This window comes from Microchirus variegatus (genome assembly GCF_963457635.1).
Source record: "Microchirus variegatus genome assembly, chromosome: 17".
In the NCBI taxonomy this organism is placed as follows: Eukaryota; Metazoa; Chordata; class Actinopteri; order Pleuronectiformes; family Soleidae; genus Microchirus; species Microchirus variegatus.
In genome coordinates, this window is record NC_139818.1 from 19,589,790 (window position 1) to 19,612,978 (window position 23,189).

A 23,189-nucleotide genomic window follows, 5' to 3' on the forward strand; every position below is an offset into this window, starting at 1 on the left:
TGCCTTAGAGACTTCAGCGAGTTTGGCACCCAGTCAGCACATACAGGAGTGTTTGGATCACCTTGGGCAAGGTCCTGTGTGTGTGTTCATCCTGTTGCCATGGTTCCTTTTGCAGAGTTTGACACAACATCTGCAGCTTATAGTGCCTCATTACCGATGAAATCACTCCAGTGGAAAGTCAGCTCATATGGGTGTCCTTAGTGGGCTGTGCTGCTCCAGGTCCTCTTCTCCTCCGCTGCTGCTTTCCTAAAGGTTAGCTACGACAGTCGAGAGTACAAAAACATCTGTGTAGCAACACGCTGCGAGGCCTAATTGAGCCAACGAAAGCCCTCTCCCTCTTGTTCTGATGATGTGATCTATTTACTGGGAGGTTGGTTAGCGTCTGTTTGACGTTAGCGCTTGTGGGAAAGGCAGTTCACACCATGTTGCACACATAAAAAGTTCCAGGCTGCTGAGACAGAGTGGATATGTGGAAAAAAAAAAAGAGAGGAGACTTTATCAGGCATTTGGTAACAGTTAACTTGGCGTCCCTGCAGGGATTGGTTATGCTGTTGGCAAAGGCAGGAATCATTTTTATTGTTTATTATACATGGGAATTGGATGTTTTACCCGTACACTAGAATAAATTACTAGTCTTAACCTCGTTTTAAGTGATCCTTCTGTATGTCAAGCATGTTGTAGTAAGCGATGTTCTTCATTATCATTAATCTATGACACAATGCCGTGACGGGGGCCAAGCTGATAGCACTCCAGGCACAAGTCCTTTGGGTTCTCTCTTTTTTTTTTTATTGCATATTTGTGCTGCAGCAGCAGGCAACACCCAGCCCCAGACATTAATATCAACAACACTGTGCATCAGGGAACGCTCTCTCTTCAAACTTCAGACCACCAGCTCTTTGAGTTGAATGTGCTGTGTTTCCCAAAGTCTTTATTATGGAGACCCACTTTGTTGAAACATAACAAACCAATTCACAGTGTAAATCATGTCGAGAGCAAGTTGGTGCTGTTTCTTATTTTTATTTTTTTTTCTAACCCTCTCTTCTCTGTTATAGCACCTGCGTAATTGTTGGAGATGTACTGCAGAGAGTACAGTGTGTCAGCATTAGTGACATCTAGTGGCGAGCGTGCATATTGCAAAGGAAGACTCCCACAAGGAAACTATATGACCTTCGAAAGCCGGAAGAGGTGCTGTTCTTTGTTTTCTGAAGTGAGTTCCTGCTTCACAATGCAAAACACATACTTTGGATGGTTTTGTCCACATGGGCTGCTGTAGAAAAACATGATGGTTCAAGATGGCAGCCTCTGTACAGTGAGTCCCTTGCCTAAAGAGCATTTAAAAAGCTTTTTTTAAGGCTACAAAACAACACACTACACTTGCTTTTGGAGCAGTATATTCCGTATGTGCCAATAAACATCCCTAAATACCACACTTTTACTTAGACCTTTAAGTAAAAGTTTGGGGAAACTCTCAAGTGAATAAAGCTTAAAAGGGTTATCTAATGCTGAGACTGCAGAGTTAAGCACATCAGGGAAGTACGGTGGCCTTTGCAAACCAAAAAACATGCAAACTCATTACCACTCTTCTACTTATTCTACATTTGCACAGCAAGTGTCTGCTTTAAAATGTAAAACCCTTTATCTATTCATGGTTAAGGTTAGAGTTAGGCCAGTGAACAACCCTAATTCTTACAAAAAAGCAATGTTTCCATCATGGTACAGTTTGGTTTGGTACGGTTTGGAACGGTCAACGTTTGCGTCGACTTGGACAACGACATCAAACTCTCCAATCCCCAGGTACGTCAGGAAACTACGGTGGCCTCCTCGTTCATACAAAAGTTTTATTCTCTTCTCATTTGCATACTAAACTTCCACTTCATACATCTGTTTGTGTCTTATAGAAATGTGGCAACGCATGATGGCAGCCTCCTTTAAACAACCTCCTCGCCTATATGACCAAGAGGAAAGGAGTTGTGCTTGTAACTGGAAGGTTGTCGGTTCAATTCTAGGAAGAGCCGAGGGTTGGACTGCCCATGAGCAAGGCACCCAATCCGCCCGTGGTTGCAGGTAAGTGTTGCCAACTGTGCTTGTTTGTGTAACAATGTACAAAATTCACATATTTGTTATTTATATTTCTGGCAACATTTACTCCACGTTTGCAAAATAAATGGTGTCCATTTAAGTACATTTTATATCAGAAGAATTACTTTTGATACTTAAAGGTGCATTATGTAATAAATCTAAAGCAACTGGCCATAAAATCCTCCTAATATGTCACAGAGACTCAGGAATAATGTTCTTATAACATACTGAAACAACAACATTCACATGAAAAAAACAATATTTTGCAGACCACAAATCATGTTTTGGCAAGTGGCGCCACCTACCGCCGACTACCAATCATTGCAGTCAGTAGAGTCTCAGCTGCCAAGCAACCACCGGATGCCAGGTACTGTATTACCTGAGCTACAATGGCAGAGAAAACGAAACCTAAAAGAGCTCGGTATTTTTTAATTTGAGTGCAGTAACCGTTTTTGGCCACATTCTTACATATGGCGCCTTTAATTACTGTAACTGTGATTTACTTTAAGACTTTTACTTAAGTAATATTACAAAAGAAAAGTGACTCATTTTCAGGTAAGATACTTTTAGTCAAGTATCCCTTTAAGGTACTTTATGCAAGGAACGACTAATTCTAATCATATAAGAGTACAAAAGTATGCATATATGTTACATTTGTGTGTGTGTGTGTGTCAAAAAACCCTCCTCAAAGTTACACACACTGACTTGGACCTTGAAGTAAAAGTCTGGGAAAAATTCCTCACATTTATTTGGTGACCTCGAAAAAAGAAGAAGAAGAAGAAGGTGGAAAAAAACTGCCTATGACTCCTGAGTCTGTGGAAATGACTGAACTACAGTGAATAGAAGTTATTTAATCTAACCTTAACTTTGTGCAGACTTTTAAACTGCTTGAGAAGAAAAGTTTTTCCTAGTGAGTGTCATCTGTTTTTGCCTCACTTGCTGTTCCTCTGCGTGTGTGTATGTGTGTGTGTGCGTGTGTGTGCATGGGACCAGAGTCCTGCTGCCAGAGACTTGTGTTTTTTGGCACGGATGAGCCAATGACGTCGACAGGCGTGGTAATAACAATGAGAACACTATTAAGTCCAGACTACGCTCCACTCTTCGCTGCTTTTTTTTTTTTTACGTGAAAAGAGTGGTGGTGGTGTTGGTGGTGGGGGTTTAAAGGGCGTGGCCGTAACGAAAAATATGACGAAATATTGACTATTGAGAGTTGCCAAAGGTGTCTGAGGTGGTTTTTTGCGAGTGAAACTTTCACTCGAAGTGAAACGAATGAACTGCTCAGTGTTTGCCAGCGGAGTTTCCTGTGAGTCCGGGGAGTGCGCACAGAGAATCCGAGCAGTTACAGTACATAGGAAATGACTCATAGGAGTTGAACTGTTAGCGTGGGTGTGTGCGCACTATTAAAACAAGGCGCAGACTCCTGCGGGTGACTCACTCTGATGCTCGCTTTTCCATGCTGAGAAAACCCAGCGCCCGATTTGTTAATCAGATGAACTTTCGGGAATCGTGTAGCCGACAGCGAGCAGCGTTCACCCTGCGCACACACCATGGCTTCTGACGCTCTGTGCGCGCTCTGCGGACTTATTATAGCGGCCGTGACTCATTTCCACGCCGTGAGCGCACAGAAAGGTAAAGTGAGAATGTCTTTAAAATTGAAATAACCCGCATGCTGTTGTGATGTTTTCTGACTCTAATGTAGTGAAAGATTGACTTTCTGTGACTTTGGTGTTGCGTCTTTGTTTGTTTGCGGTGATTACATGGATGAGAGTGCGGTGGTCTTCTCTCTCTCTCTCTCTCTCTCTCTCTTCCCCCAATAATGGAGTCAGATAGTGGCTCTGCTTCCTTAAGCAGCTGCATTTCTCACCGGTTCCGCATTCCTATCGCCTTATTTCACCGCATCCATCCCTGGGTGCCTCCGGTCTGGTGTGAGAAGGACTGACCACATGGAACAGCCTTCTTCTCCGCCTGTGTCCGGTTTGCGCACTAATGTGCACAATTGTCTCCTATCTTGCACACAAAAGGAGTTCTTCTTGACTTGTGTTTCCGCAGCCCCCCCCCCCCCCCCCCGAAGCTTGGACGAAATCCCAAAAAAAAGTGGAGAACAACAGGCTCTGATTTGCACCGAGGACTTAAAAAAAATGGAACAATGACACGGACTGGGATGATTTTTCTCACACATTTAAGTTGTTTTGTGTTTCCGTCCAACAAAGTCGACTCAAAGCATGTTTCAGTGCTGATCCCTCTCTGTGTGAAACCACCTCTACATCTGGACATCAGCTGTTGCACGGTCCACCCCCACCTCCTTTTCCACAAACACATCACCCCCCCCACCCCCCCCACAACCCAGAACACCCCTTTGTCACGATATTTGTCATGCTCTCATGGTAACGCAATCTACAAACTTGGCTTTTTTTTTACCACGCAGAGCTGGAACATACATCCACCGGCCACTTTATTAGGTACACACAGGAAACCTTTGGAGCATTGGAGGGAGGGGGCATCCGGTGAGGTCTTCTGCTGCTGCTGCTGCTGTGGGTCCATCTGCTTCTACAGTCACTGTGTTGTACAGTCGTTGAGAGATGGTGTTCTCGCGTGCCTCTCAAACCAGTCTGGTCCTTCTGATCTCAAGACCGTTCCTTGTTAATCCCAGAGATGGTTGTGGGTGAAAATCCCAGAAGATTAGCACCATGTGTCACATGAAATGGCCCGATACAATTATTTTTTTTTTTCAACATCGAGCATTTATCGATAATGAAACAGTCGTTTTTTTCTTCTTCGTCTTTAAAACTACGAAGCACACGAGCCATCACCAGTCCGGAGGAATCATTTATTTTCTCGTTATTATTTGAATATTCTTGTCAGTCTTGTACGAAGTAGCTAAAAGAGATACTTGAGTAAAAGTATCTTACCAGAAAATGACTGTGGTAGAAGTGGAAGTCACTTTTTTATAAGATTACTTAAGTAAAAATCTTAAAGTATATGATATTTACTGAGTTTCTGGTATCAAATGTAGTTAAGTTTTCTAAGTAAAAGTCTGGAAAAAAGTGAGGTTTGAGCCACGGTAGAAGGTTGTGGGTTCAATTCAATGGTTTGGCTCGTTTACACTCTTAGAAATAAGGGTTCCAAAAGTGTCCTTCTACAAGGGCTGAGGTTCTACCTGGAACCATTTGCTTCTGAAAAACCCTTACTGGAACCCCACTTATGGTTCCAGTAAGAACCATTTTGATCCAGAGAACCCTTTAAAACACCCTTCCCGAATAAAGGAATTCGGGAAGGGAACCAGGAATTTTAAAAGGGTTTTTGGTAGAATCCTCCAAAAGGGTTCCAGGTGGAACCTTTATAAAAAGGTTCTACCAAAAATGGGTTCTCCTATGAGGACAAGCCGAATAACCTTATATGGTTCTACTTGGCACTTTTATTTCTAAGAGTGTACATGTGTCCTTGAGCAAGCAGACATGTGAATGGGTGAAAACTGTAGTGTAAAGCAATTCATCAAGACAAGAAAAGCTGTATATTGTAAATACAGACTGTTACCAACTCTTCTTCTTCTGATTTGATGTGGTAGTAACGAATAACAAAGATAGTTAGAGGAAATGTAGTGGAGTAAAAGTTGCTATAAAGTAAAGTAACGGTGTCTTTTCAACGACGAAGCACATGCAGTCAGGAGGAGTCGTTTATTTTCTCGTCGCTAGTTTGAGGATTCTTGTCTGTTCAGGGTCAGCTGTCGCCTTATCTTTAAGTTCCCACATGTGACACTATGCTGTAGTAGAGTAAGGGATATACAGTCACTGGTGAACAGTCGGTGTAATCAGTGTAAAACACAGGCATGATGTTATTTTACCTCTCTAACAGTCTCATAGATTATTGTTGGAAACAAAACGTCCATTAAAGGGTTAATTAAGCAGCGTCTGGATATATCGCTCATTGACACGTGTAGAAGAAACAATGTCCACCGAGTCACCACCGAGTCACCACTGAGTCATTGCACAGTCATTTTAAAGCACATATTGATCCTTTGGGGGGTGGGCGACGATGGCTCAGTGGTAGCGGAAGATAGAGGGTTTGATTCCCCCCGGGTTCAGCTCAGATGTGTCTCCCGGGGCAAGACATTTAACCGGCTGTGACTTATTTGGTTTGAAAGATGTGATAGATCTGCTGTATGAATGTGTGAATGGCAACACTCTACTATAAAACATTATGTATACTTCACGATATGATACGTGATACATGGTCCACGATACCAATAATATCACGATACAGTGATTCTGTGATGATCAATAGCGATACATTGCGATATCTGACTAACCGAAGACAACAAAACGTTAAAAGTTAAAGGCGCCATGTGTAAGAATGTGGCCAAAAACGGTTACTACACAACATTCAAAATACCGAGGTTTAGGTTTTCGTTTTCTCCTCAATTGTAGCTCAGACGTAACTGGCAACCCGTGGTTGCTCGGCAGCTGAGACTCTACTTACTGCAATGATTGGTCGACGGCGGTAGGTGGCGCCACATGCCAAAACATGATTTCAAAACATAAACATGATTTGCAGTCTGCAAAATATTTTTTTTTAATGCAAATATTTTGTCTGTACTGTTGTTGTTGGTGAGTTCAGTTTGTTATATGAACATTATTCCTGAGTCTCTGTGACATATTAGGAGGATTTTATGGCCAGTTGCTTTAGATTTATTACATAATGCACCTTTAAATTAGCTTCCCTCCCTGTTCTGATCTTTGATTCATCTCCACCGTGTCGACATGCCTAAATGGTTTGAGTTGCTTCAACATGATTCACAAGTATTTGTGTAATTGTGTGGTTGTAAAGCGACATGAAACCTCATTTTCAAACATACATGAAACAGCTACTTTGAATCTAGCTCAGGTTCAACATGAAACGTTCTCAGGTCGGATTTGTGCGACATCGACACAAAGCTGTGCAGCTCTGATGTGGTTGGGTTTTTTTTTTTTTTTTTTACTCATTTTTTTTTTTAAGTCGAGGTCAACCAAGAGTCAAGGTTCAGTTCCTTTCAGTGACTTCTTGAATCGTTGAAGCTCGCGAGTCCAGCTGGACTTAAAGCTCGGCTGCGACCATCTGGCTCGGAAGAAACGGTGACACATTTTTGCTGTGACCGCAGCTATAAAATGCGTCAGTAAAGCGAGCGCTGGAGGCGGCGGCTTGGCCGCGGAAGACACAGAGTCTCCGAGGGCCTGAGCATGTGGCTGCATCATTACCAGAGACCTGCGGGTCAGAATGTCTCAAACATGACTTCTTCAGCAGGTGCCTTTTGTGGCTGGAGCTGGTTAAACAGTGACCTGCGCTGACTGGTCGTCACGGTTTTTATGTGTCGCGTCGTGTGTAACGGGAAACCTGAATGTTATGCAGCATGTTGAGAGTGAAATATGGATTTGGTCATTTTTTTTGTCCTCGTAAAACCAAGAGAATAATTGAGATTTAAGAACGGGACAGGCAGTATATCAGTATTCTGACTTTTAGTGACTGGTGGAGCTCCTGTTTTTCAACGTTTCCCATGATGCAACACAATGTCTTCTTTCATGAGTTCACTTCCTGTTATCTATACTGTATGTCCACATTTTTCACATTTCAGGCGTCCAGATGGTACCCTGAATATTTGTGATGATCGTACTAGTACTTTCCCAGAATATTATACTTATATTTTTACTTAAAAGTATACTTTACATTACGCTACAGTAACAACATGGTAACAGTATTGTAAAGATGTTGTGATAAGGAAGCAATATTATTGTATCGTAGTATAGTACCATCCTATTTCTATAGTAATCACCAAAACACTTGGTAATAACTTTTTTTGAACTTTATATTCATAACATTTTTATTCACACACATTTTCATGTGAACATTAATAGTAATTTCCACTGCCAATCTGTCACATAAATGTTCCCTTGGAGAAATATGCTTTATTTAATAACTGTAACATCATCGCCAAGTTATTGCCAAGCTGGAAAATAATGTGGTATTACCACATCGCTATTACATAATGATTACCGTACTAATACTAATATGTTATCACTGTACTGTAATGTTCAAAGTGAAACGTTTAGATGTTTAAAACACACAATTAATCAAACCACTGGTTCTCAGTGTTATTGGTTTAAAATTCTGCTTTTGTTGTCGAATATCCTAAATTCCAGTGCATGAGAGCTAGTGTAAGAAATGCAGGGTTCACATCGCGTTGAGCTAACGGGAGCAGATAATGAGATGCATTCAAAGAACCTTGTAAATTTCATTGCGTCGTTGGAGTAGAAAGATTTCTACTTGTTTTGTATCTTTTTAATATATCAAAAGTAGTCAATAGACGACAAAAAATGTTTTTTTTAAATTGGATTATACTTATTTTATATTTTATAGTTTCACTGGAAATTACTTAACTTACTCATCTTAAACCATCGTCTCCAATGAATCTTGTTTCATTTTCCTCTCGTTTATCGCGATCCCGTGTTTCACACCGTTGCCTTGTCGACTCCACAACATTCATTAAGTGCTGTTGTTGTCATGAAAGCAGCCGCAGCATCCCACACATGCATCTGACCGCTTTTGTTTTACGTCAAACTCTCCTCTCTGATAGTTTTGCTAGTGCTTTCTTGCCGGGGGATGATTAACAGGGCCGGTTAAAAAAAAAAAAAAAAAAAAAAAATCACCACAAGGCAATGGCTTGATTTAGTCTCAGCATGGCTCTCTTTTGCTGTGGTGTCCACAAAAGAAGCAGTTCATGCAAAAATACATGTGTGGCACCGAGATGGAGGGGAAAGAATGTCCCCCCTGTTTTTATCTGTGAAATATCTGTTTCCGTGTTACATTATCTGTAAAGTGTTCGTGTGTCTTGTATTGTTTCAGTCGTCGTTGTTGTGCCGTCTTTGTGTTGTAATGTTGTTCTTCGGAGGTTGTTTTTCAGAGCTTGATGTCACAATCCTCCTATGACCTTGGGGGTATTAGTGCATTCTTCCAATCTTAACCAAACCCAGGATGTCAAACCGCACACTATTAAAGCAGCAGAACCCTCTCTTTTAAACCGTATCACATCGGCTTCAGGCTTCTTCATCAGGGTGGAAGTGCACAGTTTTGATTGTCCAGCTGCCATAGAAACAACAAGCAGCAGCTTTTCCATTGTCTTCACAGACACGGACATTTTTTCTTTCATTCTTTCTTTCTTTCTGTGTGCGAGCGAAAGCCGCCAACCTCTTTCTCACAGACACGTATTTGTTGGTTCGTTCTCTGGAAGTCGCTGCACACATACGCAGAAGCGCAACAATTCACAGGAAGCACTTGGTGAAAACACATCCTGCTCGTCGCACAGCGCCCTGTACACCGCGCTCGTACCCAGAAAGTTACTGAGTAATTCTTCTCTCGAAAGCACTTTGGTTGCATCAGCAGTCTGACCCGAAGGAATTTCCCGGTTTCATTTTTACAAGAAGAAGAAAGCCACAGAGTTCCTCCTGTGTCCTGCTGCAGGTCACAGCTGCAATAACTGATTCCAGCTGTGCTTCTCCTGCGAGTCAACAGATTATTTCATTTGTGCTTTATTTTGCTACGCCGTTGTGGGGATTATGACTAATATTTTCTAAGACGTTCGCACCACTCTCAGAGACTGGCCTCAGCACCTTACATATACCTCATAAATTAGGGGGAAAAATGAAATCCCTGAGAAGGAATCACAAGACACTCCCCGGCCCAGCTGTGACTAACTGTTTCCCCTGAAAGTTATGGATGATAATGATTTATCTTTGATCGATCCTGTGCAGGTCTGTGCGGCAATTCAGAGTTCTGGAACTCGGATTTGGACGTCTGTGTGCCGTGTTCATCGTGCAAGCAGTACCCAAAGACCCCGTCGTGCAACACATGTGAGACACCGACTCATCAGCCACTCTTTCTCTCTGTGTTTCCCCCGTCTGTCGTGTTGCAGTTCAAGCATGTTTTTTTTTGGTTTTTCCATCGCTAGGTAAACCCGTGGACGACTCGCAATATATGTGGAAACTGGCAGCGATCGCCAGTTTCTCAGTGCTGGCTGTCGTGTTGGTCAGCGCGGCGTTGATCATCGGGGTCATGGTGCATCGACGCACGTCGCACACGCGACCTCTACGTGGTAAGATTCTCTAAAGGACGATGGCTATGTTTTTTTTCAAGAATAAGTGCACTGGACAGTTATTGTAGTCGTCTTGTTAAAGGCGCCATATGTAAGAATGTGGCCAAAAACGGTTACTCCATTCAAATTCAAAATACCGAGGTCTCTTAGGTTTCGTTTTCTGACGTAACTGGCAACCCGTGGTTGCTCGGCAGCTGAGACTCTACTGGTAGACGGCGGTAGGTGGCGCCACATGCTAAAACATGATTTCAAAACATAAACATGATTTGCAGTCTGCAAAATATATTTTTTTAATGCAAATATTTTGTCTGTACTGTTGTTGTTGGTGAGTTCAGTTTGTTATATGAACATTATTCCTGAGTCTCTGTGACACATTAGGAGGATTTTTTGGCACAGTTGCTTTAGATTTATTACATAATGCACCTTTAAACACATTTTGTTTCACTATCAAATATGGCTTTTACAGAAAGAGGAAGTCGTATTTTAAGTGGTCCGTGCCAAAAAGGGTCTTGTGTTCACGATTTTCCCCTCCGGATATTTAGAAAACACTGGAGTTGTTTTACAGGTGTTTAGGTTTGTCAAACACATGTTTTGACCATTGAATCACCAGGATTTAGCTTTCAAGGCTAACAGGGATGAGCTAATGATGACAAAAGATTATTTTATTGGGGGGTTGCGCAACCCTCTGAAAATCTTTTTTTATTGTCCCTAGTGCAAAACAAACATGAGCACACATTGTGCTGTTTTCTTTGCGATGAAGCCTTTTGCAGCTTTTGCAACTGGCCCAGAAGAGTAAGTCATTGTTTGTTCACTTGTGCTTAGAGACGAGTTGTGCGTCGAAATAAACAAACAACAACAAAAAAAACCCCACTGGGAATGAACATGTGTGTTTGTTTTTTTCCTCTTTTTTTTGTTTTACAGAACCCATTGAAGAAACTGCAGGGCCACTTTATCAAGCTTAAACCATTCAGTACGTATCGTTTTTTATTAATATTGTTATTATTGTTATTATTGTTGTTATTGTTGTCGTTGATGTGCAGAACGCGTCTTAGAGAGGTTCAAAAAGTAAAAAATGTGAATTTTGAAAACATAAATTCCATGTGGAGACAGTATAATGGAGTGATTGAGGAAGTGATTATGGGCAGACCACGGCCAAGAGGAAACAAATTGGGCTTGTAAACACTGAGTTGCTGGGTTAAATCCTAAATTAAATGTTTCAGTTATTTGACAACAGATTAGATTTGAAAAACAGACTATTTTTACAGACTATATTGCACTTTATATCTATATTCCTGTCACTGTAAATAACGTAATATACTAGTGCTGGGCACTTTTCACGCGATAACGGCGGTTAACGCGCGACACGTTTCCATGACGACTGACCGGAAAAAAGACGCGCGTGACGTCATGTGAGTCTCTAAAGTAAACGGTAAACTTTAAAAACAGAGGCAAACATACGCAGTACAAAGGTACGCTGGTTATTTGTAGCGCTGCTCTTTTTTTTTAAATAAACAGACCGCTCCGACTGTAGGCGCGCTAACGACGCTAAAGGAGCTAATGCAGCTAACGGAGCTAACTGGTCACGTGCGCCTTTTCCCGGTCTGTCGTCATGGAAACTCGGCGTGCGTAAACTTACTGCTGGGCACTATAATATACACATACTTAAATATATATATATTGATAATAGACAGTACCTCTGCACACTTTACCTATTCATTTTTATACTTCTTTTTTTTTTTTTTTAATAACTAACATGTTTGTTATGTTATGTTTACGTTTAACATACAGAGTAAAATTCCTTGTATGTGTTAACGTACTTGGCCAATACAGTTGATTCTGAACTATACATGATTGGAAACAACTCAAAGGTGTATAAGAATTGGTGACATCTAATGGTGAGACTGCAGATTGGAATTAACAGAAGACTCACTTGTTCCGCCCTTTCCCAAGTGAAGAGATCCTCATTGGCCTTTAAATACCAGAAAATATGTCATTGTTTTTTTTTATTGTAACACAATTATACGCTCATGTAGACAGCTAGTATATTTAACGTCTGCCAATAAATGCTCTCAAGTGACCGACGCTGGTCCTGTGTCAGCCCTCACTATACACTACCGTTCAAAAGTTTGGGGTCACCTATCTAATCTTTTTTTGTGTTTTCCATTAAAACTCACACTTTTATTCATCAAAAGAGTTCCGAATGAATAGAAAATATAGTCAAGACATTGACAAGATTAGAAATAATGATTTTTATTCAAAATAATAGCTAGCATAATTGCACAAGGGTTTTCTAATAACGCAATTAGCAAACAAAATGTACCATTAGAACACTGGAAATTGGCCTCGATACACCTATGTACATATTCCATTAAAAACCAGACGTTTGCAGCTAGAATAGTCGTTTACCACATTAGTGTGATTAATTTAATGTTATATTCATTGAAAAAAAGTGCTTTTCCTTCAAAAATAAGGACATTTCTAAGTGTTCTTTGAACGTAAAGACACCTGAACTGTTGTCGTCATGCTCTCCACAGCCTCATCCTCCTCTGGAAACAGATGTGACAGAAACGAGCAGTGAGCGGCTCAGAGCTGGACGCAGCAACCTCTGGACCATGAAGTGTGAACTCCGGGCGACTGCAGAGTATCTCCTGACCAGAATCAGAATCATTTCTTTTTTTTTTTTTTTTTATTTCTTTTTATTTATTAGAACTGTAAACGGCGAAAGAGCTCAGTGCTCAGTTCTCACACTCGCTGACCACAGGGCGTAACAGTAGGGCGAGCGACTCTCTCTCACACACACACACCTCTGTAGGAACAACAGCAACGACATTATACTCGAGTGGTAGCATTTTCAGACTTTTGTGTGCCTTTTTCGTGTTGTTTTCCATGTAAAAGAAGAGATTTTTGATCTGGAATGATAGATGTTAGATTCAGATTCAAGTTCAATCCGTGCTCCTGTTTTGTATTGTGCTGTTTTTTGTTTTTTTTGTTGTTTTTTGACTCGAGCAGGAATCCGATGAATGTAACACAGCTACTGCTGCCTGCTGGGCTGCAGCGTGATCCCCTGCCGTTCTGCAGGGTTAGACGGGGTCTCTCTGCTGGTTCTTCACCACGAGAGCCTCTTAGATATACAAATGCATGGAGTAAGTAAGACATACTGTAAGGCACATTTAAGGCCGTTTGAATGTAGCTATTGTTAGGTGAAACGTTTTCTCGCCTGCGTCCCTGTCCTGTCCTGTCAGTACCTCCATGGACACGTTCTCTCTCTCTAGACGTTGATAAAGGGGAGCAGACTGTGCTCGTGCACTGTTACTGGGTCTACTGAGACCGACACACACCCTTTGTTGCAGGTCATGACAATATTGTGTTTCCTGTGTTAGGGTTTGAGATGATTTAAGCAGATGTTTTTTTTTTTTTTTTTTTCTGCCTGCGTACACATTACATGTAGGACAGGACGCTTGCAACACTAGACACACGATCCCACACTGCTAACATGTGGGAATGTTGTTGAGAATGACACCTACAGTGTTTCTAGGTGGCGCTGCTGCAACGCTATCACGACGCTCGTCAGTTCATTTCAGATCTGCAACAGGGCAAACAAAAAAAAAAAAAAAAACACCCAAGGAGGAATCATGTTTAGATGTCTGTTAGTCATTTTGTGGCCGCTGAAACCAGTGAGAACACGGTGGGCAGGATTGTTTTCCACATTTTTTTTCTAGTAATGTGTGTTTTTTAATCTCTAATCTACAGACCATCATGCAGCATGTGGTGACTGAGAATTCTTGTGACATTTTGTCACCGACAAAGGTTTCAGGTCTGGTCTTGGATCTGTCTGCTTGTGGGTAAACGTTTTTGCCCTCTGGAAACAAAATTAAGGCCTTTTTTTTTTTTTTTTCCTTTTTCAAATATGTTTATATTATTTATTTGTAAGTAACTTGCAGACTTGCTGCAGGGGTCAAGCACATTTCATTTTTTTTTTTTTTTTTTTAAAAAGGGACTCCAGTGAAGATAGGCCAGACATCGAGGTTACTGAGCAATAACTAATGCTTTCTGCTCTTTTTCTTACGCTTCCTAACGTCTAACTGTATATACTGTACATGCACTGGCTTCTTTTTACTTACTGCAAATCTTATCAAGTGCTTTGTGTACCGAAAGTATTTTCACAATAAAACTGACAGTTTATAGTTTAACCTAATAATCCCACGGTGTGTTAATGACTCCAAAGTTGGATGGACGTGGACAAAGAAGCAAACACGTTTTTTTTTTTTTTTTTCATGTGATTTAATTAATGTCAACTACCGTTTTGTCAATAATTTGCTGATATCCTACACTAAGGTCTAACAAAGAAGTAAAAATCTACACTTCTCGGTGACAAAATAGTTATATAAATATGAATTAAATACTGAGCAGACATTTTTTTGAGCACTGAAACCCCAATTAATCAGAATATGCGGTATTTTTTCTTCTTCTTGAAATGACACAATAGCTAATCTAGTAGTTTTTCCTTTAAATGTACAGAGAAATGAGATACTTTCATACTAATAATTACAGAGAGCTCTGAGGTCGACACTCGCACCACAAACACCGAGGCTGTGACCGTGACGACAGGCGAGTTAAAAGTGCCACGAGGGAAAAAAAACAAAAAAACAAGGAAATCAACACTGTACAAAAATAAAGTCAGTTTACAGTTTGAACTGAAATATGTATTTGTCCTTTTAACATGTAGGCTACCATGGCATAAGAAAATATTAAGATCTAAATCGTTACAGTTAATAACACACAAAAGCTCTTAAATAACATAATCATAATGTGACAGATGGCAAGAATCTTTTTCGAGGCTAACGTCAGGATATTGAAATAGTCGGGGGTTCATGCACTGAAACGATACTTTCAGCATATTGCTTAAAAACGTACGACCTGCAAAAAACGAGCTCGAGGTTGAACCGCATTATTGACCTCCTGACCTCCTTAGGCTGCAGAGCGTCTCCGCTAGACTGTGTGCAAATATATACCAAGGTAACAGCAGAGTAACAACATCATTGTGGCAACGACACGTTCTGCAAAAAACTAGTGAGTAAAACCTTAAAAACTCGTGCTCCGATTCTGTTATCCTACAACTGGTGACTATCTGAGTTTGTGTGGTTACAGTGTATTCCCTGCAGTTACGCTGCATGAGGCATTACAATAGCAGAACTAGGTAGGCAGGGCGCTCCATGAGGTATTTCATACTTCTTACCAGTGCCAAACAAACATGAAATGTAACATACCCGCCATTTTTAACGAGAAAAAAAAAGGCTGTGTATAGACTTCCTAGATTTTCATATATAGTACTGTGCAGAAGTCTTAGATTTGTTGTTTTAGCCATGCTATAACAACAATAGAGAATAATTATTTCTTTTACTGGAACACATCCAGAAAATATGCAGTTTTTTGTTGTTTTTAATTAAAAACATCCTCTCCAGGTGTATTTAGCATTTACACTATAATTAATGTTACTGGTAAATCCTGTTTGTCCGACTTTTTAATTTAAAGAAATATCTGCAATATTAGCTGTATTAAATATTTCATTTATTTTTAATTCCAACGATCACAGAATTTGAAAAAAACAATAGAGCTGGTGCCTGAAACTTTTGCACAGTACTGTATAACAACTTTGCTCAAAAACTAAATAAAAGTCACAGGGGGGAGGGAAGAAAGAAAAAAAGAGTAGTTCATGAACTTTGACAAAAACGATGTAACTGGATTATGGTGAAGTCTCCAAAGATCTGGTGTGTTGGCAGTCATGTTTGTGCTTAGCAGAAATTAGGCCACAGACTGTATTTGTTTGAAAGTACAAATGCTTCATTATTCTCCTGGATTCATACGCAGCACTTGGACAAAAGACATGATGTCGTGAGACAAGAGGCAAATAAAAAAAAAAAACACTTTCACCTCAGTTTTTGTTACTGCTGAATATATATTTTTTTTGTGAACATGGCGGTTTTACAGTAGAACAGGTACAGTAAGAAGAAGAGGAGGTTTGTTTACATTGAAATGCTACAGTCAGTTTACAGTTTAGGCACTGGCTTTGTCTACATAACTGATGCATGCACTGCGTGTGCAGCAGCAACTATATATTACGTCGGTTATATGGCACAACTAAAACAAAAAGAAAAAGGAAAACGAGAGATCGATCCGGCTCGGACGCCGACCGTCTCACAACGTTTTCCGTGTCAGGTGTGTTTCCTTTTCAAGGTTGACCCTGAGCGCTGCCATCCTTGGCTCATTCATCCCTGCCTGTCGCAAACTACGGAGTTAGAAATCGACTGATAAGTAAGTTCCTCGCACACTACACGGGTTTAATAAGATCGATTTTCTTTTGTACAACATTCATAAAAAGGGCTTCTATTAAAATATGGACATAAAATAACAGGAATAAATTAATAAATACATTTGTTTTCTTTTCTTTTTTTTTTAGCATACAATGTCACGCTACGTGAATATCATTAGGCAGTAGGACTATTTACTCGATAATATAATTTTAAGTTTGCCACTGACCTTTGGACACGCCCAGAGGTATTTGACTTAATAACTACAGGTGAACTCCTGCCTTAAAGTAAGCATTCCCTCAAAGCAAAACAGATAAATATAGTTTGTATAATTTGTTCTAATAAGGAACTTACAGAGGCGATGAACACAATTATACATAACTAGATATTAGAGATCATTGTTAGAACCGTAGTCGTGTTAATCAGTGTTAATACTCTTACATGGACTGCACTTCTCTGCTCAGTTTGGTTGATTTTCTGTTTGTCATCAAAGAATGAGCCGTGTTTGTTTCCATCACCTGTCCCTCTATTCTGGGAAAAACCAATAAACTATTGTGGAGGTAAGAGTGTAAGTCAGTAGTGGCAATGCATCTTTCAGAAAGGGGAAAAAACACTACTGTTTTACAATTACAGATAGTCAGATACTGTAAAGAACAGACTACTACTTTAAAGGAAAGACCCCATGTCCAGGTCCATGAACGAGTCGGCGTCCAAGCTAAGACACGAGTCGTATGTCTGCGTGTTCTGGTGCAGCTTCTGGTGGTGCCGCAGGTTGGACTTGCTGGAAAAGCTCTTGTCGCACAGCATGCAGGCGAACGGCTTCTCTTTGGTGTGGATCCTCCGGTGACATATGAGCTGAGTGGACACGCGGAACGCCTTCCCGCACTCCAAGCACTGGTAGCGCTTGGGCTCCGTGTGGATGCGGCGGTGGTTCTTCAGCGCCATCAGGTTGGTGAACTCTTTCTGGCAGATGGAGCAGAAGAAGGAGCCCGTCTTGTGGCTGTTCTTGTGGTTGAGCAGGGAGCCGGCGTGGCGGTACGTGCGGCCGCAGTGCTCACAGACGTGGCTCTTCTCCTCGGCGTCGTTGCCTTTCTGCGAGTCGCTGAGGTTTCCTGGAATATGAGACAGAGGCGGTGGAAGCCGTTTGTGCATCCCGTCCATCCCCATGTTCTGATTTATTCCTGAGTCCCAGTTGAATTTATCATCCATGGGTTCTTCCAACTCCTCTTCATAGGGCGCCTGCTCCTGGTGGTGCATGTCGTGGTGCTGCTGGTAACTGTCCACGTTGGGAAAGCTTTCCTGACAAAGGCTGCAATCCACAGCTTGGTCTTTTGAGTGCACCTCCATATGGCTCTGTAGGTGTGCCACCAGACAGAAGGTCTTGCCACACTCAGGGCAGCAATGGCGCCTCATCTGAGAGTGGATCTGCAGAGCGAGAGAGTCTGGAAATGTCTGGAGACACAAGGTACAGTGGTGGAGGTTTTCGGAGTGTGTCTTTTTATGGTTGAGTAGGGAGCCAGCGTGGCGGTAGGAGCGCCCACACAGGTCACACCTGCAGCAGGAACATGTTCAAGTTCAGTCCCTAATAAGACAATACAACCCAGATCATATCCACTAAATTACTGGGTTTTATTATTACTCTAAAACCATAGGTCCCACTTTGACATTAAGAGGTTAAATCATTACTCACTTTCAAATCAAAACCGCAACTTGATACAAAGCAATTTGCAAATCACAAAGGCTGGCTGCAATTTAATTGTTATATTTTTTAATTGGTATATGATCTATGCCAATTTTTGAAAAATGCAATACATATAGTAAATGTTACAAACAGTTCACATCATAAAGTTCTTGGATTAGAGTGTAGTAGTTAATATTTTTGACGGTTTCATACACAGACATTGTTCCATGTTTTTTTTTTTGATTTTGATTCAAATCACAAAAGCAGTCACAATAATAGCCTGACAAGTACGTATTTACTTCAATATCTTATAACTCATCAGCCCAAAGTACACACCTGCAATTAACCCTATAATATACCCCAAAAATAATAACCCTGTTTACCCTGTCAGTATTTTCAAGAAAGTTTTGTTCACACAAAAACTTTATACATCAATGAAACTAATATAGACAACAAGAAACTCACATAAAGCACTTGTCTCCTCTCTCTGTTTGCTGGACCCCAGTTCTTGGCGAGCTTCCCCGACCTTTGTGGCAGCGATGCCTCTTCAGACCAGACCTTCCCTGGAAAGACTTTCCACACGCGGGGCAGCTGAAGTGACTTGCCACCCGGTTGTGGACCCTCTGGTGGTTGTGCAGGATACTGGCGAGGCGGAAGGCCTTCCCACAAGTGAGACACACAAACTTTTTCTTCTGCGTGTGGATGCGCGTGTGGTTGCGCAGGGCCATGGGGTTAGTGAACGGTTTGGAGCAGACGGTACAACTGAAGTGTCCCGTCTTGTGGGTGTTTTTGTGGTTCAGGAGTGAGCCGGCGTGGCGGTAGCTGCGATTACAGATGTTGCACTTGAAAGGACGCTCCTCTTTGTTTAGAGATGCGTTTGCTTGGGTGTCACTTCCACCTGACGCTCTAATGCACGTGTGGGTTGTCAGTTGGCTCAGAGATAAAAAGCCCTTTTTACATTCCTTACACTTAAGGGCTTTAGATCTTAGTCCTCTCCTTCCTCTGGCCCCATCTTTTCTGAGGGTTGAACAGACGTGAGCTAATAGCTGCTTCTTCCCCCTAAAGCCTTTTCCACACTTTTGGCACAAGTGTTTTTTAAACGCAAAGTGGGTGCGCATGTGGTTTTTCATCGCTAGCTTATTGGAGTAAGAGTTGTTACAAACAGAACAGTAATATTCTCCTGTCTTGTGGGAGTTTCTGTGGTTGACCAGACTTCCTGCGTGGCGATATGTACGACCACACTGGTCACACGCAAATGGCCGTTGGGCATCTGTGACTTCTGATTTGACTAAAGTCTCGTTTGTTTCAGCAGTTTCTTCTTCAGGTTGTTGCTTGCAGCCGCGAGTCGGAGTAAAAGCCTGATTGGAATTTGAAGTTAAGGGCTGCATTCCTCCGTCTGACCTGGTCCCATTCATCTGCATGAGGGCCTGGATCTGGTTGTTAAGTTCCTGGATTTTGGCCTGGTTCTCCTTGTGCCTCCTCAGGTGGTTCAATAGCTGCTTCTGGATTTTGAAGGCTTTCCCACACTCTTGGCAAGTATGCCTGTGGGAAGAGAGAAGGCATCAGTATTTAATTATGTGTTGGCAGGACAGCGAACTAACTGCCTACACAAAAAGTAGAGTCATGAACAGACAATTTGCAACATGAGGAACAAATATAATAATTAAGCATGTTTGAAAAATAAAAGTATTGAAACTAACCTCTTAATATCAAAGTGGGACCTCTGATGGTTTTTCAAGGCCAACAAGTTGTAGAAACGTTTCTGGCAAACGAGGCATCTGAATACTCCAGTTTTGTGGGACTTTTTGTGGTTCAGGAGGGAGCCGGCGTGTCTGTACGAGCGACCACACTGATCACACTTGTACTGGCGATCTTCAGCATCACCCGTTTCTTTGACGGCACTCGCGTCTTCATACCGGTCGACATCTTTCGCCATAACATCCTCTTCGCAATTCGTTGACTCTTCTTTCGTCTCATTCGTGCATCCGTGGTTCTCAAGATGATGATAGCTGGTGCAGAAAACTCCACAGCTGCCACAGATGATACTCTGTGCTTCCTCCGTGCCTTCAGACACATTGCTGTCGTTCATTTGTAAATCGTTAACATCATCTACCATGTCTTTGTTGTGAAGAAGCTGATGGGTAATCAAGTCCTGTCTGTTGGCAAAACTTTCCCCACACGTACTACAGATCATCATCTCTCCCAACTCTTCATCCTTCACTTCTTCATGTGAGGACATGGATGAAGGCCCTGAGCTTGCAGGAGTCCCGTGGGACTGTGTGTGCCCTTGAAGATGGCTCCTGAGAGCCGTCATGCTGGTGTAGCCGTTTCCACATATGGAGCACTGATAAAGCTCTCCATCATCATCCTCCTCCTCCTCTTCTTCTTCTTCTGCGTCATCACCTGCTCCTCCTCCATTTATCGGACAACTGCTCACATTATCATGGAAATTCTGATCCAAGTAACTTTGGTCATGGCCACCGTTTAGACCTTGAAAATCTACATTAGTCTCTGGATTGCCAATGGAATAGTGACCATTACTGTCCTGGAAGTTTACATGACTCTCATATTCACTGCTCGTGGTGTTGTGTTGCTGCTGTAGCAGGGGACAACTGTGAGATTTAATCCCTGCAATATCAGCGAATGTCTCACCACAGTCGGCACACATGTGCCTCTGCATCAGGTGTTCATTGTGAGGTAGATGCACCGTCATATCTTGGGAAAAGTCCTGATTGAACTGCTCATGGTACAATGATACATTGCTGTGGTCGACTCCATTGCTCTGATCAAGACCAAGCATGGGCTGAATGCTGTCCTCCTCCTCCTCCTCGTGTGAGGAGAAGCAGGCCTGCTGGTTATCCAGAGTCAAAGGCTCTGTGGAGAGCCAGTCCCCCTCAGCGTCGAGGCTAAAGGATGACGGCTGAGATTTGTGGAGACGCAGATGACTTTTGAGGGCGGCCAGGTGGGGATAACTCTTTCTGCATATGGAACACTGGTAAATGCCAACCTGATGCGACCTTTTGTGATTAATGAGGCTCCCGGAGTGACGGTAGCTTTTACCACAGGTTTCACACTTGAAAGGACGCTCATCAGAATCCGTTAAAGACTCCTCCATTTCAGTCGCACTGTCAGTGTTGCGTGTGTGCATCAGAACGGGATCGAGAATGCTTGGGTCAATGATTGGGGGTTCTCCCTGAGTGCTACTGGAAGATGGAGATTGATTATTGGAACAGTCCGAGTACTCGCGACCATTGCTTATTATCTGCTCCTGTGGGTGATCAAAACCTCCATTATCCATTGATGATACTGAAGGAATATTATTGATTGGAGATGCATAAAAGTTGGACTCGGGCGAAGCAATGCTGTTGTCATATGATACACTATGGTTGTCCGACAAGGTGTCTTGCAGTCCGAATGACACAGAAGAAGAGTTATGCATTTGTATGTGTTCTTGGAATTCCTCATCACTGGGGAAATGTACCTGACATAAGTGGCAGAAATTTACTGGAGCATCCTGGCTCTGAGGTGAAAATTGGCCTTGTGGTGTGTCTGTGTATGACAAACCCACTGAACCAGCGTCTGTCCCACTTCTTCCCTTGTGGGTTCTCTGGTGGCTGTAGAGGGCAGCCATGTTATTGAACAGTTTGAAACAGACCGTGCACTCAAACTTTCCCACCTGATGAGTCTTTTTATGATTGTTCAGGCTTCGGAGATGTATGTATGATTTGTCACACATATCACATCTGAAGGGTCGATTTCCTGTATCATCAGAGGACTCCGCATGTGAATTATAAACCTCGGCCGTGTCCTTAACTGGACTATTTTCTGGAGAAATCCTGACACTGGATGAACGCCTCCTAAGATTGTGAGGGTGATCATTTTCAATTGTATCAAGTTTTTCATCAGTGGAATATTCCATATCTAACTTTCTATACGAGTGGCCCTTTGCTCGCCTGGAAAGATGAGCCCTCTCATGCGTGGCCAGCTGTGATGCCAGACGAAAACCTTTCCCACATTCTGTACATGAGTACTTTTTCTGTGACTTGTGGCTGCGGAGATGACTCTTCAATGACAAAGCGTTCGAGTTTTCTTTACCACATACGTCACATTGAAAAGAACCAACTTCGTGTGTCTTTTTGTGGTTAGCCAGGCTACCAGCATGTCTATAGCCACGTCCACATTCATCACATTTGAATTTACGCTCCTCCTCTTCTAGAAGGTGACCGTCCATGTGCTCGAGCAGACTAGGCATACTGGGACATACCATGCCACACTCTTTGCAGGGGAAACCTGTCATTCTGCCAGGATCTTGCACTGCCATTACAATGTTTGAATATATTAAAGTGTACCAGACACAGTGCGATGAAGTGTGAAGGTGGGAAATGCATTAGATGCCTTTCTTGACAAAATAAAAAAGAAGTTTAGGTCCAAGTAAAGTCCAGGCAGGTTGCACAGCAGAGGATGTTGAGAGCCAGATCTACACGATTAGAAGCAGGCAAATGTAGCTGTTGAGGAGAAAAGATATGCCAGTTAGGAATGTGGTTAATACATTATGAACGTAAAACACATGAGTCAAATATACATTATAGGCATCTACAATTTGTAACAGGCATTCCCAAAGACTGGCCTCGGGACCATACATGAGTTGTATAAATGTTCACCTTTTTGGGGGGTGATGTGGATTGTGTACAGTCTTTTATTTAGAATTTAGAATAAAGTACATGTTTTTAAAACATCTGCATAATATTAGGTTGGGATTCATTAATCGTGCATGCATCTGTATGTCTTCATGTTATCAATGACTTTTGGACTTTGAAATAATATTAAGGGTCACAGATATGGGAGTTATAACAGGCAACATCGTATTGCACACTTATTACATGATGAATTCGGTCGCGTTGGGTTGTCAGCTTTAAAAAGGCGCTCCTCATATAAAGTTTAGGAAACACTGGTCCATGGTATAATATACTTTCTGTTTCTCCGCATATAATCAGCATCCAGA

At 41.9% G+C, this 23,189-nt stretch overlaps 2 protein-coding genes across 2 annotated transcripts; one reads left to right on the forward strand and one right to left on the reverse strand.

Annotated features, from left to right (window-relative positions):
- Positions 1–3,583: 3,583 nt before the first annotated feature.
- On the forward strand, positions 3,584–13,180 carry LOC310938886 (uncharacterized protein). The gene is made up of 5 exons (XM_083903514.1): positions 3,584–3,708; positions 9,858–9,956; positions 10,055–10,198; positions 11,120–11,168; positions 12,733–13,180. The coding sequence occupies exons 1-4, from the start codon at positions 3,627–3,629 to the stop codon at positions 11,158–11,160; spliced, it is 366 nt and encodes a 121-aa protein (XP_083759640.1). The 5' UTR covers positions 3,584–3,626; the 3' UTR covers positions 11,161–11,168; positions 12,733–13,180.
- Positions 13,181–17,172: 3,992 nt separating this feature from the next.
- On the reverse strand, positions 17,173–22,508 carry znf646 (zinc finger protein 646; the record flags this gene model as incomplete). Its single annotated transcript, XM_083903824.1, has 3 exons — positions 17,173–18,058; positions 18,653–19,729; positions 19,888–22,508. 3 exons carry the CDS (start codon positions 22,506–22,508, stop codon positions 17,173–17,175), a joined length of 4,584 nt encoding a protein of 1,527 aa, XP_083759950.1.
- Between the last annotated feature and the right edge of the window lie 681 nt (positions 22,509–23,189).